The 13,319-nt window shown below is 36.9% G+C and overlaps 3 protein-coding genes, 1 long non-coding RNA gene and 1 pseudogene across 5 annotated transcripts; 4 read left to right on the top strand and 1 right to left on the bottom strand.

Moving 5' to 3' along the window:
* Positions 1 to 8: 8 nt before the first annotated feature.
* Positions 9 to 2,633, top strand: LOC104768431 (ankyrin repeat-containing protein At5g02620). Its single transcript, XM_010492423.3, has 3 exons — positions 9 to 1,029; positions 1,158 to 1,567; positions 1,650 to 2,633. Exons 1-3 carry the CDS (start codon positions 714 to 716, stop codon positions 2,499 to 2,501), a joined length of 1,578 nt encoding a protein of 525 aa, XP_010490725.1. The 5' UTR covers positions 9 to 713; the 3' UTR covers positions 2,502 to 2,633.
* A 1,425-nt stretch (positions 2,634 to 4,058) lies between these two features.
* On the top strand, positions 4,059 to 5,169 carry LOC104768432 (protein CANDIDATE G PROTEIN-COUPLED RECEPTOR 6 pseudogene; annotated as a pseudogene).
* Positions 5,170 to 5,500: 331 nt separating this feature from the next.
* Positions 5,501 to 7,540, top strand: LOC104772096 (ubiquitin carboxyl-terminal hydrolase-like protein, putative (DUF627 and DUF629)). The gene is made up of 2 exons (XM_010496744.1): positions 5,501 to 7,279; positions 7,388 to 7,540. The coding sequence occupies exons 1-2, from the start codon at positions 5,501 to 5,503 to the stop codon at positions 7,538 to 7,540; spliced, it is 1,932 nt and encodes a 643-aa protein (XP_010495046.1).
* A 151-nt stretch (positions 7,541 to 7,691) lies between these two features.
* Positions 7,692 to 9,824, top strand: LOC104768433 (uncharacterized). Of its 2 annotated transcripts, XR_015593854.1 has the most exons (6): positions 7,692 to 7,847; positions 7,928 to 8,038; positions 8,529 to 8,784; positions 8,887 to 9,117; positions 9,202 to 9,349; positions 9,475 to 9,824. It is a non-coding gene; the product is annotated as an uncharacterized LOC104768433 (long non-coding RNA). The 2 variants fall into 2 exon arrangements; XR_764238.3 differs by lacking the exon at positions 7,928 to 8,038.
* A 358-nt stretch (positions 9,825 to 10,182) lies between these two features.
* Positions 10,183 to 12,061, bottom strand: LOC104768435 (putative F-box/LRR-repeat protein At3g28410). Its single transcript, XM_010492424.2, has 3 exons — positions 11,144 to 12,061; positions 10,658 to 10,831; positions 10,183 to 10,482 (listed from the first exon to the last, which is right to left on the bottom strand). Exons 1-3 carry the CDS (start codon positions 12,059 to 12,061, stop codon positions 10,183 to 10,185), a joined length of 1,392 nt encoding a protein of 463 aa, XP_010490726.2.
* Positions 12,062 to 13,319: the final 1,258 nt, after the last annotated feature.

A 13,319-nucleotide genomic window follows, 5' to 3' on the forward strand; every position in this document is an offset into this window, starting at 1 on the left:
AATAACTTATCATGCATTTTAGTGACACGGAGAACATTTCCTCAATTCAATTGTTTATTTTTCAATCAAACTATTGTTTTAGTAACATGCTTTGATATATTATAGGCAGTTCCATGATGTTCAAACAGTCGATACTCTATTTTAAATGAATAGTAGTAACAAAGAAAAAAAGTTGATTGGATAAGCTTTTGACTTAAATATCCCACCACTAGGCACTAGCATAATTGTATAGAAAGAATGTGAAAAGGCTAATTATCATTTTTTTCTTCCGGATATTAGCATAATTGTCTAGAATCAATATTATAGTATAGGTTTTGTTTTGTTTTTTTCTTTTTCTGGATTAATTTTACATTTTTAATCAAATAAACTCCTGAAAGTGTTTTTTGTTGACCTAAATTATGATATTTTGTTTAGAAATAGAAAACAACACAAATAATGCTTCGAGTGGACACTAAGGTTTGATTATGGTATATATATATTGTAATCAAGATAATGATTTTATAAAGATATTTGATAAAACAACACAAGAAGCCAAAACCACGAGCAGAGAGAGGATTAATAATTTTTTTCTTATTTTGTTTCTTGTCCAGAGAATTCATGTTACTCTTGTCTAATTTATTCCTCCTCAAATCTTCTCATGTCGAGTTCCCATAACTCGATCTGAACTCCAAAGATTCTTTCCAACAGAACAGAACCATCATCAGTTCATCACCATGAAAGAGAACAAGAAGAAGACGATGGCGAAGCAGATGACAGCGAGACGTGACGACACGCCGTTACACACGGCGGTTAGAGAAGGCAACACGGAGCTTCTTCTAGAGATGATCAGCGAACACGACGGCGTTGAGCTGAAAGATTTGTTGGCGGAACAGAACCAGTCCGGTGAAACGGCTTTATACGTTGCTTCGGAGTACGGCCACACCGACATGGTTAAGATTCTGATGAAACACTCCGACTCTGTCTTAGCCGCAACCAAAGCCAAGAACAGCTTCGACGCCTTTCACATCGCCGCCAAGAACGGACATCTAAGTGAGTTGACTTTATTCTCTAATAAGTCTTTGCTCTCAAGAATTAGCAATTTTGCAAATCTTGTTTTCACTTTAAAGGTTTCTTGATTTGTTTGATGTGGATTTGTATATTTGCTTTGGTTGTTGTAGAGGTTCTTGATGTGTTAATAGAGGCAAACCCAGAACTCTCATTTACATTTGATTCAACCAAAACGACGGCGCTTCACACAGCGGCTTCACAAGGCCACAGAGAGATTGTTTGTTTCCTGTTGGATAAAGGTGTGGACTTAGCTGCTATTGCTAGAAGCAACGGTAAAACGGCTTTGCACTCTGCAGCTAGGAACGGGCACACGGTGATCGTGAAGGAGCTGATTGAAAAGAAGGCTGGAATGGTTACTAGAGTTGACAAGAAAGGTCAAACCGCACTTCATATGGCGGTTAAAGGACAAAACACTGAGATCGTTGATGTGTTGATGAAAGCAGATCCTTCGTTGATCAATGCCGCGGATAATAAAGGAAACACTCCTTTGCATATAGCTGTCCGTAAAAACAGAGCAGAGGTAATTGACTTGAGAGATTACAATCTTTTTAAGTTGTTGTTGTTTCAAGAAAGTTAGGTAAGCTTTGTTGTTTTCTTTGTAGATTGTTCAGACAGCTTTAAACTATTGTGAAGTCAGTAGAGTGGCGGTTAATAAATCAGGAGAAACAGCTCTTGATATCGCTGAGAAAACCGGACTGCACGAGATTGTACCGCTTCTACAAAAGATCGGTATGCAGAACGCAAGATCCATAAAGACGGCTTCAAAAGTGGAACCGTCAGGCTCTTCTAAGAAACTGAAAGAAACAGTTAGTGAAATAGGCCACGAGGTGCATACTCAGCTTGAACAAACCGGGAGAACGAGAAGAGAGATTCAAGGAATCGCTAAACGGGTCAACAAAATGCACACGGAAGGACTCAACAACGCCATAAACTCCACTACCTTAGTTGCCATTCTCATAGCAACCGTTGCTTTTGCAGCCATCTTTAACGTTCCAGGACAGTTCACGGATGATCCAAAAAACGTTCCTCCAGGGTATTCACTCGGAGAAGCGAGAGCAGCTCCAAGACCCGAGTTCTTGATATTCGTAGTGTTTGATTCTTTCGCGCTATTCATCTCTTTAGCAGTGGTTGTGGTTCAGACATCAGTGGTGGTTATAGAGAGGAGAGCAAAGAAGCAAATGATGGCGATCATTAACAAGCTTATGTGGATGGCTTGCATTATGATCTCAGTAGCGTTCGTATCGCTGTCTTTTGTTGTTGTTGGAAAGAAAGAGAAGCCTTTAGCGATTGGTGTAACAGCCATTGGAGCATTGATCATGGTTTCAACACTTGGGACAATGTGTTATTGGGTGATTGCTAACCGGATTGAAGGCTCTAAATCGTCTCCATCTTCAATGATGTCAGATCCTGAGCTAGCTGATTCCAAGCATAACCGGAAACTTTATGCAGTATGATTGCAACATAGCATTTAATTATAGAACAGAGAGATTTTGTATTCAGAAAATAAAAGAGATCTCTGTATATGTAGTAAGTTGGAAAATATTATATATATGTATACTCATTCGTATAAGCGTTTTACATGATAACAGTATGATACATAGCAAGTCAAAAAAAGATATCAACGACTATGTAAATCATCACTCAAGAAGACTTTGACTCGTATATCTTTATTCTTGACTACTAGTACTAGTAGATTAAAAAAAGTAAAAAAAGTAAAAGACCCTCAATTTAAACGACTATTTTTATTAATCAGGATTCGAATATTAATCAGGTATAAATGCTTAACAATGATTTAAAATAATAATATAAAAACTATGTATATGTATATATTATTGACATACATGTATATGATCACCTCTTTAGTAATTCTTGAAAACATTAAAAAACTTTACTGAAAAATCTATATATTACATATTTAAGTAAAAAACAAAATCAACAAAAAAAAGAAAAACTAAACAGATAATATAATTAAAAACACTATTCTCGGATATCACTTTTTAAGACGTTGACGTGACAAAATAAGAGGTGTGATCTAATTTTTTGGCAAATCTTTAGTTTTTAGTTTTTGAATTTTTGGTTCTAGGAAACTATTTATCATGATGCACTAATTAGACAATCTTTGTTGATATGATATTATTGATATATTAGTTTTAATATAATTTTGTATAATCAATATGAGTTAGTATTTTATTATTTAAAAGCCAATTTTTTATTTTTTAAAAGCCAATAACAAATTATTTTTTCATAATACATATTTTATAGAACCACTTCACAAGAGAAGACGATGGGTTTGAGTTTCCAAAACCGGTTCACACCCACAATTTTGACATTTGGGTTGCTCTTCTAAGAGCATTGTAGCAAGGTGAAACATTGCCAAGTTTTGAATTACCAAACATTGATTTTTGCCAAGTTTTGAATTACCAAGCTAAGGATATATTAGTTATTGATATATTAGTTTAAAGATAATTTTGTTTAATCAATATGAGTTAGTATTTTGTTTTGCAAAAGAGAATATCAAATTATTTTCATAATACATATTTTGTTCAAATGATGTAAGGTTAGAATTTGTTATTTAGGTTTAATTTGGTTTGAACTTGCTAATTTGGTTTAAGTTGGCGGTTAGAACTTGCTATTTAGGTTTAAATTGAGGTCAAAACTTGCTAATTTGGTTAAATTGGGGGTAAGAACTTGATATTTAGATTTAGATTGAGGTTCACTGTTCCACGGACACCTTGCCGTTTACGATTACTAACCTGAAATGCGCTGTCGTTTGGCCTCTTTCCCCGTGGATCCACTTGAAGTAATCAGGACAATACCGGTTCAATTCGGTTTGGTTTTAATTATAACCGGTTTGAGTTGTTTTTGAGCAAGCACCGGACCGGTTTTGATTCAAGAAACTTGTGCAGTTTAAAGATTCCGGTTTTCTCCGGTCGATTTATATGGTTTTACGAGTAACCGGAATCTATATAAATAAACCGAAGATTGTGTTTAGTAAGCACGAGAAGCCGTGAATGACGAGATTACCCTTTATCACCGCTATCGTCGTCGTCGTCTTCCTACTCACTGGTTCTACTCTGACGGTAGCGGAGATTAAGTCTCTCATTATCTCCGAGGACTCACGGCCGGTAAATTTCGTCGAGAAATTCGAGTTTACTCGGACCGGTCATGTAACCCTCGGTTAGCTCTGTTTCAGTATCTTCTCCGAGTACATGAGTCGTCGAAATTAGGGTTCTTAGTTCTGTCGGAAGAATCACTTCTCCAGGTACTCCTCGAGATCGAGCGAAGCCCTAAACTATGCATCCTCGATTCCAACTACATCATCCTAGAACCGCTCTCAGTTCGATCATTCCTATTCGATAACGTCACCAAGCGAGTACTCTCTCTTCTTCGCGAATTGCGTACTGGAAAGCGGAAACTATAGTTTTGATGAAGATCAAAACGGATATGTACAATCTTGATCCGAACGGGTCAAAGGTTTTACTTACCACCCGGTTCAACTCAATTACCCGGTCTATGGCTCTGTTTCTGCTACAACAATACTTAAAGGATCCACCTTTTTATGGCTGCTCTGCTTCTAGTGAAATCTCTGACTCTGCTCTGTGCTGCTGTGTATAAAAACTACGTGAACGTTACTTTTTATGTTTTCCAATTCGTTAATGTCGTTTTGCTCTTCACGGTGATTGTTCTCTAATCGGAAACGGTTGGTCTTTCTTGCAACCGAAGCTACAAGGAAAAGAGAAGAAGGTGTTGATGATCGTTGTTCCGCTTCAGGTTTTAGCCAGCATTGCTTCGATTGTGATTGGAGAGACTGGACCATTCATCGAGAATTGGGTTTTTGATATAATCATCTTAGGAGATTGCTAGATTTGGATTTGGTATGTAAATGTCTTACACAAGTCTCTTTAGTATCAGAATCTGCGTTTGGTTGCTTAAGTCATGAGAAGACATTTCTCTCACGTGCGCAAGATCCAACCAACATAGATGATAATGTTCTTCCTTCTCTTCTTCATCCTCGGCTCGCAGTATATATATGTTCACAACAGCTTGAGAGAACAAAACTTTGTGAAAAATTTGTGTGCTGTTATGGCATATGATAATTTTAAAAAGAAAATCTTAAAGAAATTAGGATTGTTAAGAGTTTTCTAGTAATTCTCAGTCTCATTATTCACGGTTTGGAATTTTTTTCTTCTCCTTAGCTATCTCACTTGTCAATCAATAGAAAAATAAAAATAAAAAGACACTACTCATCTTTTAACATAAATAATAATACTCATGTCATATATATATATATATATATATATAAACCCCTCAAAACTATATATTAGTAATATAACAATTTCAAAAAGAAAATTAAAAAGAAACATATTTGAATATTAAAAAGAAAGAGCCACATCATTTGTTCCTCTAACGTTCTTACTCTAACGTTTTCTCTTGATCAACAAGTCATCCAATGATGGAAGAGGGATATGAGATTAGGGAAGAGAAGGAGATGTTTGATTGGCTTGAAGGGAATTTACTTAAAGTCTTGGGTGAAAGATCAGTTGATGAGGGTTTAAAATTTACATATTTGATGGGTTCAGTTGAATCTTTCTCCAGAATCAAGTCATGTCCTTTGTATTCTGCATATGTTCTTTTTGATCTGGTGGATCAATTTCAGTCGGTGGTGTATTATGAGAAATCTCTGAGGCACGCCAAAAAAGCTCTGGATTTTCTTGGCTCGCTGATCAGGATACCGGAGAACACGGCTTCGTTACCTGAATTGCTACTTCATCAGAAGTTTCTTGGGTTCAAGATTGCAAATTTAGAAGACAGAATTGCTGCAGGTCTTGTTCCAGAGATGCCCGTTGGTCCTCCTCCTCTCAACAGATGTCGTATTGGGCAGGTTCAGGATACGGAGGATGATGCGAGAATGAGGTTGTCTTGGTTACGTTTGGATGATGGATCCAGAAGGGGCTTTATGAAGGTTAGAATCGCTGATTTCAAGACCTATGTGGAGGCCAAAACTGATGGAGGAGACGATTTGGAGAAGGTTCTTGGATATCTTAAGAAGAAAGAAAAGTGGGTAGCATGGATTTGTCGAACTTGTGAAACGAGGTTCTCTACTCGTGATGAATGCAAGCATCATATTGAACAAGAGCATTCTTCAGGATCTTCAAGAAAGCATAGGCCCCAGAGGGATCATGCCTGGGCAAACAAGATACGGTTTGGAAGTTGGGAACCTGTTGATGCGGTAGCTGCAGTTCAAATGATCCGCAATCGATTTGCAGATGTGAAAGCGTTTGCATATCAGGATGGATGGTGCAAAGACTGGCCTTTAGCTACGGATGTCGAGCGCAGTGCTCTACTCCAAGGAATCCGATCACTACTTGTAACCTTCATTGAACACAAGGTACTTGTGTCAGATTGCTTTCGAGAGAGGGTGATACATTCCTTGGTTAAAGAACTTGACGTTTCCAGAGAGAAACTAAGTGACTGTCGCCTACTGGAAACACCTCAGAGCATCTGTTTTCTGGCGAGTAATGAACTCAACATGATCCTTGTCTTTCTACGAAAGATCAAGTGTAATAGGGATGATGATGGTACCAAGGTTGTTTGCAGAGCAGTGGACACTCTGTGGCAGAGTACTAGGTTTAAAGAAAGAATCGACGTTGACCCTCATTTGTCATTTCTACTTCTGGATAAGAGACTGCTAAGAGGCCAGGTTAAACATTTTGACGATGAAGGGAAAGTAAATTTCATTGAACCCAATGCTCACTGCGCCAGAGTAAGGGTTCCTCCCCGTGAGCAGGGCCATGGCATGTTGACTTGGTTACAAGACCGATTTCCGGGTGTTGATGGTTTTGCTTTTCCCAAATCGGTCTTTACGCACAACTCTGATATTTGGGTGGCTGTTATGAGAGGATTCAACTTCAACGGTAGGACTTTGGAGAGCAAACATGCAAAGAGATTGGCGTTAGTTGGATATTACGAAGCACTTACCACAGCAAGGCAACTGTGTCAAACTGAGAGCGATATGAAGCCTAACGGAGTGAAACAATTTGGAGCTCTTCTTCTAAGCGAGCAATGTAAAAAGAATGCCACTAAGGAGTCATTCATCCGTGCTGTACAAGATGTTATGAAAGGATCAGCGTTCCAGGCATTGGAGGATTGTCCAGATTTAGAGTATGTTCGCAAAGCCAATGCTGAACTCATGAGCAAGATCGAGTCTTTGCAATTAAACGTGATGGAAAAGGTTCTTATCTGAAGTTTTAAACATCAATAATAGCATAAATGTTTAGTAGCTTCTCTAACTAAATAACTAACTTTTTATTTATTGTACTTGTTGTTGTTGTTGTTGCAGGTGGCTTTGATCGATTGCAGCATCTTTCTCGTTGAGGATTCCACTAAGAAGCTGCTGGAATGTCTCACTGATTTAGCTTTCTTTGATTACCGTTCCTACATTTCTACTCCACTCAAGAAGTATTTGGTTGATTCTCTACTTGGTAGAGAATAAATCCCTCGACTGTTGTTGTATTGAAGAAAAAGTATTAAAAAAAAAGTGTTAAAAGAGAGATTTACATAAAGAATTCAATTCACACTAATGTTTTGTAAAAAATAGTGAATTTTTTTTTTCTTTATGTTTTGGGGGTTAATAATAAATAAATATGAGTCATTCATTGTTTTTAGATAAGGGCTTTCGAATGAATGGGTGAATTTTTCTGAGCAGTGGATTCGTTTGGCTGATGAATTGAGTAGGCTTTAACAAAAGGTTCAAAATCGGATTCAGGTGGATGGCAACTATCTATGTATAAAGAAAAAAGGTAAAGGGTCAAAGCATCTATGACTTATTGTGTTATGATTTTCACATTCTTACAAAATCAAAACAAGTTTTTTTAATAAGTTCGCGACGAGAGCGCCATGAGACACGTAGGCAGTCACCGGAATCCTCGGAGTTCAAATTCAAAACCTCGTTCCCCAGAGATATCGGTGGTGAATTTTTGTGAGCCTGATGGTGCGAATTACTTTGCTGATGAATTCGAATTCGGATTAAAGGGGGAGGGTGGGTGGGGGGTTAGAATTTGCTATTTAGGTTTAATTTGGGGTTAGAACTTGCTATTTAGGTTTAATTTGGGGTTAGAACTTGATATTTAGGTTTAAATTGAGGCTACAACTTGCTATTTTGGTTTGAATTTCCAATAGATTTTCTTGTTTTCTTTTGTATTGTTCTGGTTCTCTCTTCCCATCAAATTCATCATCATGGTAATGTTGTTGTTTAGATTTTCATTTTGGACCTAGCAACCTTTGATGGTTTTGTTTAACTTTCCATATGTAATCTGATGATGGCTTTTAAGATACCAATTCCTCCTAGTGGCGCTTGTTTATGGTCTTTTATATGCCATATATATATATGCATTTCCTCCTTGTTACCAAATTTAGTTTCTCTGTTTACGTACCAAAGGCTGAACTAATTGGTTGTCATAAACTCCTCCTGCCTCTTGCAGCTTATGATATTGAAGAGTGTGTTCAGCGATGAAGCGTATGAAAACTGGGAAACGCTTATGATACGGAAAACACTCTGGAATCCATGACTGGGATTGCTTACAGTCCTAGATGTGAAACCCAGTGCATAGAGGTCGAGGAGCAGCTTGCTTTATGCTCCCCAAGTGCTACTTCAGTTTCTGTACGCTTTTGCAATGGGAAGAGACACAAGTGGATGTTGCTTGCATGAGCCCGGAACTTAAGCTTCAAATCTTGCAGGTATCATTATTGTGCCTTTGATCGGTCCCTACATTTCTCTTTGTTTATACCCCCCAGAGAACCTTATACCAGAGACTCTTTCGTACATGTTAATCTATTCAGGAGCGTCAGGGTTCTGCTCTTCTTGGAGTGGAACAAAGGCGGAAAGAGAAAGAAATGATCAACGAGATTATGAGTGTGAATATGATCATGGAAAGCGCTAAACAATGCCCGTCTTGCAATATAGCCATCTCTAAAACCGGAGGTTGTAACAGAAATGCACTGCAATAACTGTGGCCACTACTTTTGTTGCCGTTGCAACGAATCTATCATCAGTGGTTATGCACATTACAGGTCAGTGATTGTTACATAATAGAATAGATACACCTGTATACATAACATCTTGGAGCTAAATAAACCCTGTCTTTTTGGGAAAAGCGAGGGAACATGCGAACTGTTTCCACAAGAGGCGATCCAAGAATGGAATGAGAGGATGAATGAGAGACAAGTCAATGGACAAGATCAAGCTCTACTGTATCCACAGCGCGGCCAAGTATGTCCTAATTGCCGCCAGTTCAATGCAAAGGTACGTATTCCAAGCCAATGAATTATGGGTCTTGGTGGGTTCATTCATGAGATGATTCTTGTGATTTGTGTAGGTGGGACACTAACGATATATATATTGTATATGAACTTTTTTTTGCCAAACAGCAAGTTACACAGTGAACTTAACTGAATCACAGCGGCATCAAGGCGAGTTACACGGTGATATTATGGAGACGGAAAGCTGATAATTAGTTCAGAGCAGTTTTCAAATTGGAACCCAATCCTATAAAGAATTGGTGGACAGGGAAATGGGTTCTCGTACTCACTTGTTAAGTTTCTGAGAGTGCACTAAGAACTTGATTTATATACTTGGTACATCACGTCAGTTAAGTACAAGGACCGTATACAATTATAAGATGTGTATACGATATTAACGGGGTTTACTGAATCATGGATTTGTAAATTCATATATATATATATATAATGATGGTGAAATAACATGTTTTACCCACAAATTTGAATCTTTTTGTTTTTCACTTCCAAGTCTTGCGTTTTGTAGTTTGCTGTTTCTATATGTTTAATTTGTAGTTGACAGTGATGGTGAATTAAGAAGAAACTGCCGAGCTTTAATTTCCCTCAAGGAACATGAGTTTGGGCTCTGATGAAACAATCCGTTTCTTGCTATATATGTGTGTTTTAATTTGTAAACGTGTAATAAAGGAGTGTAGTGTTCTCTCGTATACGGTAGCTAGCTTAAGGCCTTAAGCCAAAAATAGTAAAATAGAGTAGAGTTTATCTATTAGTAATCATATATATAAACAATGGTCGAATCTAATATTAAGACTCATCAAAAAAATAATGATGCAAATATGTTTAGCAATTGCTTCGTTTGAGCACAATGGAGACATTATTGTTGTGAGAAATCGTTTCAACCATCTGAAGCATCTCTTCGAACCACTGTGCATCATTAAAGTAACTACCTCCCAACCATATAACCATCCTCTCAAGTGTCTTTGCGTTTCTCACCACTAATTCAATGAACGAAGCCAAGAATTTCGACGTTGCATCATTACAACCCAACATGTTATAGATCTCCTTTGATGTAGGAAACACCTCACATGTTGATCTCCAACAGTGCTGATCCGGAATTAAGCCTTTTAAACGACGCATATCCTGTAGAGCACAAAACATATAGTTATCCCTAATCAAACTAACACCAATGGTTTGATAATTAAAAAAATATCAATCCTATATCCCAAGAAAAGTGGAAGACATGGTTCAGGAATATTCCTAGTCAATTATTAGTTTTTGCAAGGAAAGAAAAGAGGTTTGTGGTATAGAGATATACCATTATGTCGTGGCTGTGCATTGTATGCAATGTTAGCTTCTTTAATCCAGGTGAATTCTGTAGTAACCTTGATATACCAGGGATAATGGATCGAACAAACTCCGTTTTAACAATCAAAGTTTGGACCTTGAGCGTTGGGAAAGGAACACCACGGAGCTCGGCGAGAGACAGAATCTAACAAAACGAGATGAAATATGATAGGTCATAGTCATACTAATGAAAATCATTTGTTAGAAACCACTAACCACTTAACAAGATCATGTTCAAGGCTTTAATAATACAACTATACAAGTACGTACGTTTAATTATATATATATATATATATATATGTGTGTGCACTTGGATGTAATTATGTAAACACTCTCAAACAAAGAAAACCTTAACCATCAAAACAAACATTAACCGTGCAACCAACTGAGAATTATGCATGCATGGCCATGGTAAGTTTTAGGGCTAGCTTTAGAGTATGTAAGAATTGAAACATACCTGAAGAAGGGTTTCCCCAAGAGTAAGCCTCTCTACGTTGTGTGATTTTGCTAGCATCTCCAGCGCCATGGTTTGATAAAAATCAGCCTTCGAGGGAAAGAGTGAGAGACAGATAATGTTAAGGTCAGCTTCGGTCAAAGAGGAGACATCCACTAAAGTAGATGGTGACACCGAGTATCTCAATCTCAAACGATGGATGTGTGGCGCTATAATCACAACTGGCCCTGAAGTCAGACACTCCCGATCTATATCCAATATCCTCAAACTCGGTGATTTACTCAGATCAAGACGCTCAAGTAATGTGCAATTGTCCAATGTCAAGCTTTCGAGGATTGGACAGCCAGAGAGAATATTATCAATGGATTCATCTGAAAGTCTACAAGCAAGCAGCGACAAGTTCCTTAGGGATTTCCAAGACACTATGCAACCGGGAATCATGTCACAAAAGTCCACTACCACGGTGAGTTGCTTTAGAGAGGAACTTAGATAGAAGATATCCGGAAAACTGTAAGTCTTGGAGTATGTAAAATCTACAATGGACACAGACAGCTTCTGCACATTGCGGGAGAGAACGAACTCGATCCAGTTATTAACCTTGGCTGCATTGTAATCAGCCCTCATAATAAGATCGCAACTAGTGATATTGGGAGCCTTGTAGGAAGTTAGGGTTTGGTTTATCGCTCCATCCTTTAGTCTAAACTCATGGATGTAGAGAGAAGGTGTCTCGCACCATACATGCCTCCACCGTCTGGATAAGACGCAAGTTCTCATGGCCAAATCGGTGGGAATAAAGGAGAGAATATGTTGAAGGATGTCATCTGGCATAGAGTTGATGAAATCTGCACCGTGTTGGATTCTGCAGTGGCTATGGTTTTTACCACGTTTTCGGCACCCCCGTCTCCCTCGCCTGTTCGCCATGATAAAGCAAGACGTTTTAGGTTTTCTTTTGCTTGCACAACACGTATACGTGTTGGTGTTGTGTGATTAAGAAATTAAACAAACAAAGTAAAATTGCTCTCCGAATAAGAAGAAGTTGTAAACGATTCTCTAAAAACTTGTTTATTGATCGGATAATGTCATTGCCCTAAGGTCTACACTATTTATTGATTAATTAATGATCTTAACGTATTTCTAACTTAATATGGAAAACTAACAAATCAGAGGGAATAAAGGAGAGATTTTTGTATCCAGAAAATAAAAGGGGATCACTAATTCGTATATGTAATATGGAAAATAGTATATATACTCATTCGTATAAGCGTTTTACATGATAAATTGCTAGTAAAAAATACTCTCTCCGTTTCAAAATATAGGATGCTTAAGGTAAGGCACACATATTAAGATAGTTTACTTTTCTTTTAAAAAGTATCATATATATTTAAATTAAAAAAAATTCAACCAATAATAAAGAAGACTGCATAAGTAATGATTGTAAATTATTAAATATATATTAAAATTTGCATGGAAAATTACAAGACATCTTATATTTTGAAACAAAGAAAAGAGGCCAAAACATCTTATATATTGAAACGGAGGAAGTAAATAAATTCAACGACAAAACCATCACTCAAGACTTTGACTCTCAATTTAGGATAATATCACAAGAGTAATACTTTTGTTTTTCCAAAAAAAAAACAGAAAAAGTTGAAGGGACGAATTATTTATGAGTTATTAAACAGGATCCGCAATGGAGCATTAATGTAAACCATTTAACCAAACTTCTCATTCAAAAATAGCACAACAATAATTATGCATATATAAAATTATATATTATACTTTAAAATTATGTATGTATAGTTATTGTTGTATTATTTTTGAATGATTATATATTAGAGTATAAATATATAACAGTAATTATAGTGTGAATAATGTAATATAATTATTATATTGCATTAAGACAGTTTCACCTGACTGAAATGAGTTGTGCATCTTAATTTGTTGAATAATTCATGTAATGTTATGTAGCATATAAAAACGTGACAATAAGCTTAGTGTAGCACATAATAATGAATTGATTGTGAATTTAGTGATCATTTGTATTGAAATAACAACAAAAATTAGAAAGAAAAAAAAAGAATTGAAGGGCATGAAAAAAAAAAAAAAAAATTGTCATTCTCCAACGTCTATATTTCTGGTATGTCCTCTGATATAGACAAGAGTGATCAAAAAACAAAAA

Source organism: Camelina sativa, chromosome 20 (genome assembly GCF_030686135.1).
Source record: "Camelina sativa cultivar CO46 ecotype springtype chromosome 20, ASM3068613v1".
In the NCBI taxonomy this organism is placed as follows: domain Eukaryota; kingdom Viridiplantae; phylum Streptophyta; class Magnoliopsida; order Brassicales; family Brassicaceae; genus Camelina; species Camelina sativa.

Bases quoted from the DNA above. Each gene is read 5' to 3' on its own strand.
- LOC104772096 (XM_010496744.1), top strand. From the start codon at position 5,501: ATGGAAGAGGGATATGAGATTAGGGAAGAGAAGGAGATGTTTGATTGG. The intron at 7,280-7,387 runs GTTCTTATCTGA...TTGTTGTTGCAG, and splicing joins AATTAAACGTGATGGAAAAG to GTGGCTTTGATCGATTGCAG.
- LOC104768431 (XM_010492423.3), top strand. From the start codon at position 714: ATGAAAGAGAACAAGAAGAAGACGATGGCGAAGCAGATGACAGCGAGA. The intron at 1,030-1,157 runs GTGAGTTGACTT...TGGTTGTTGTAG, and splicing joins CGCCAAGAACGGACATCTAA to AGGTTCTTGATGTGTTAATA. The intron at 1,568-1,649 runs GTAATTGACTTG...TTTTCTTTGTAG, and splicing joins TCCGTAAAAACAGAGCAGAG to ATTGTTCAGACAGCTTTAAA.
- LOC104768435 (XM_010492424.2), bottom strand. From the start codon at position 12,061: ATGGCGAACAGGCGAGGGAGACGGGGGTGCCGAAAACGTGGTAAAAAC. The intron at 10,832-11,143 runs GTATGTTTCAAT...TCGTTTTGTTAG, and splicing joins TTGGGGAAACCCTTCTTCAG to ATTCTGTCTCTCGCCGAGCT. The intron at 10,483-10,657 runs GTATATCTCTAT...TGTGCTCTACAG, and splicing joins TGCACAGCCACGACATAATG to GATATGCGTCGTTTAAAAGG.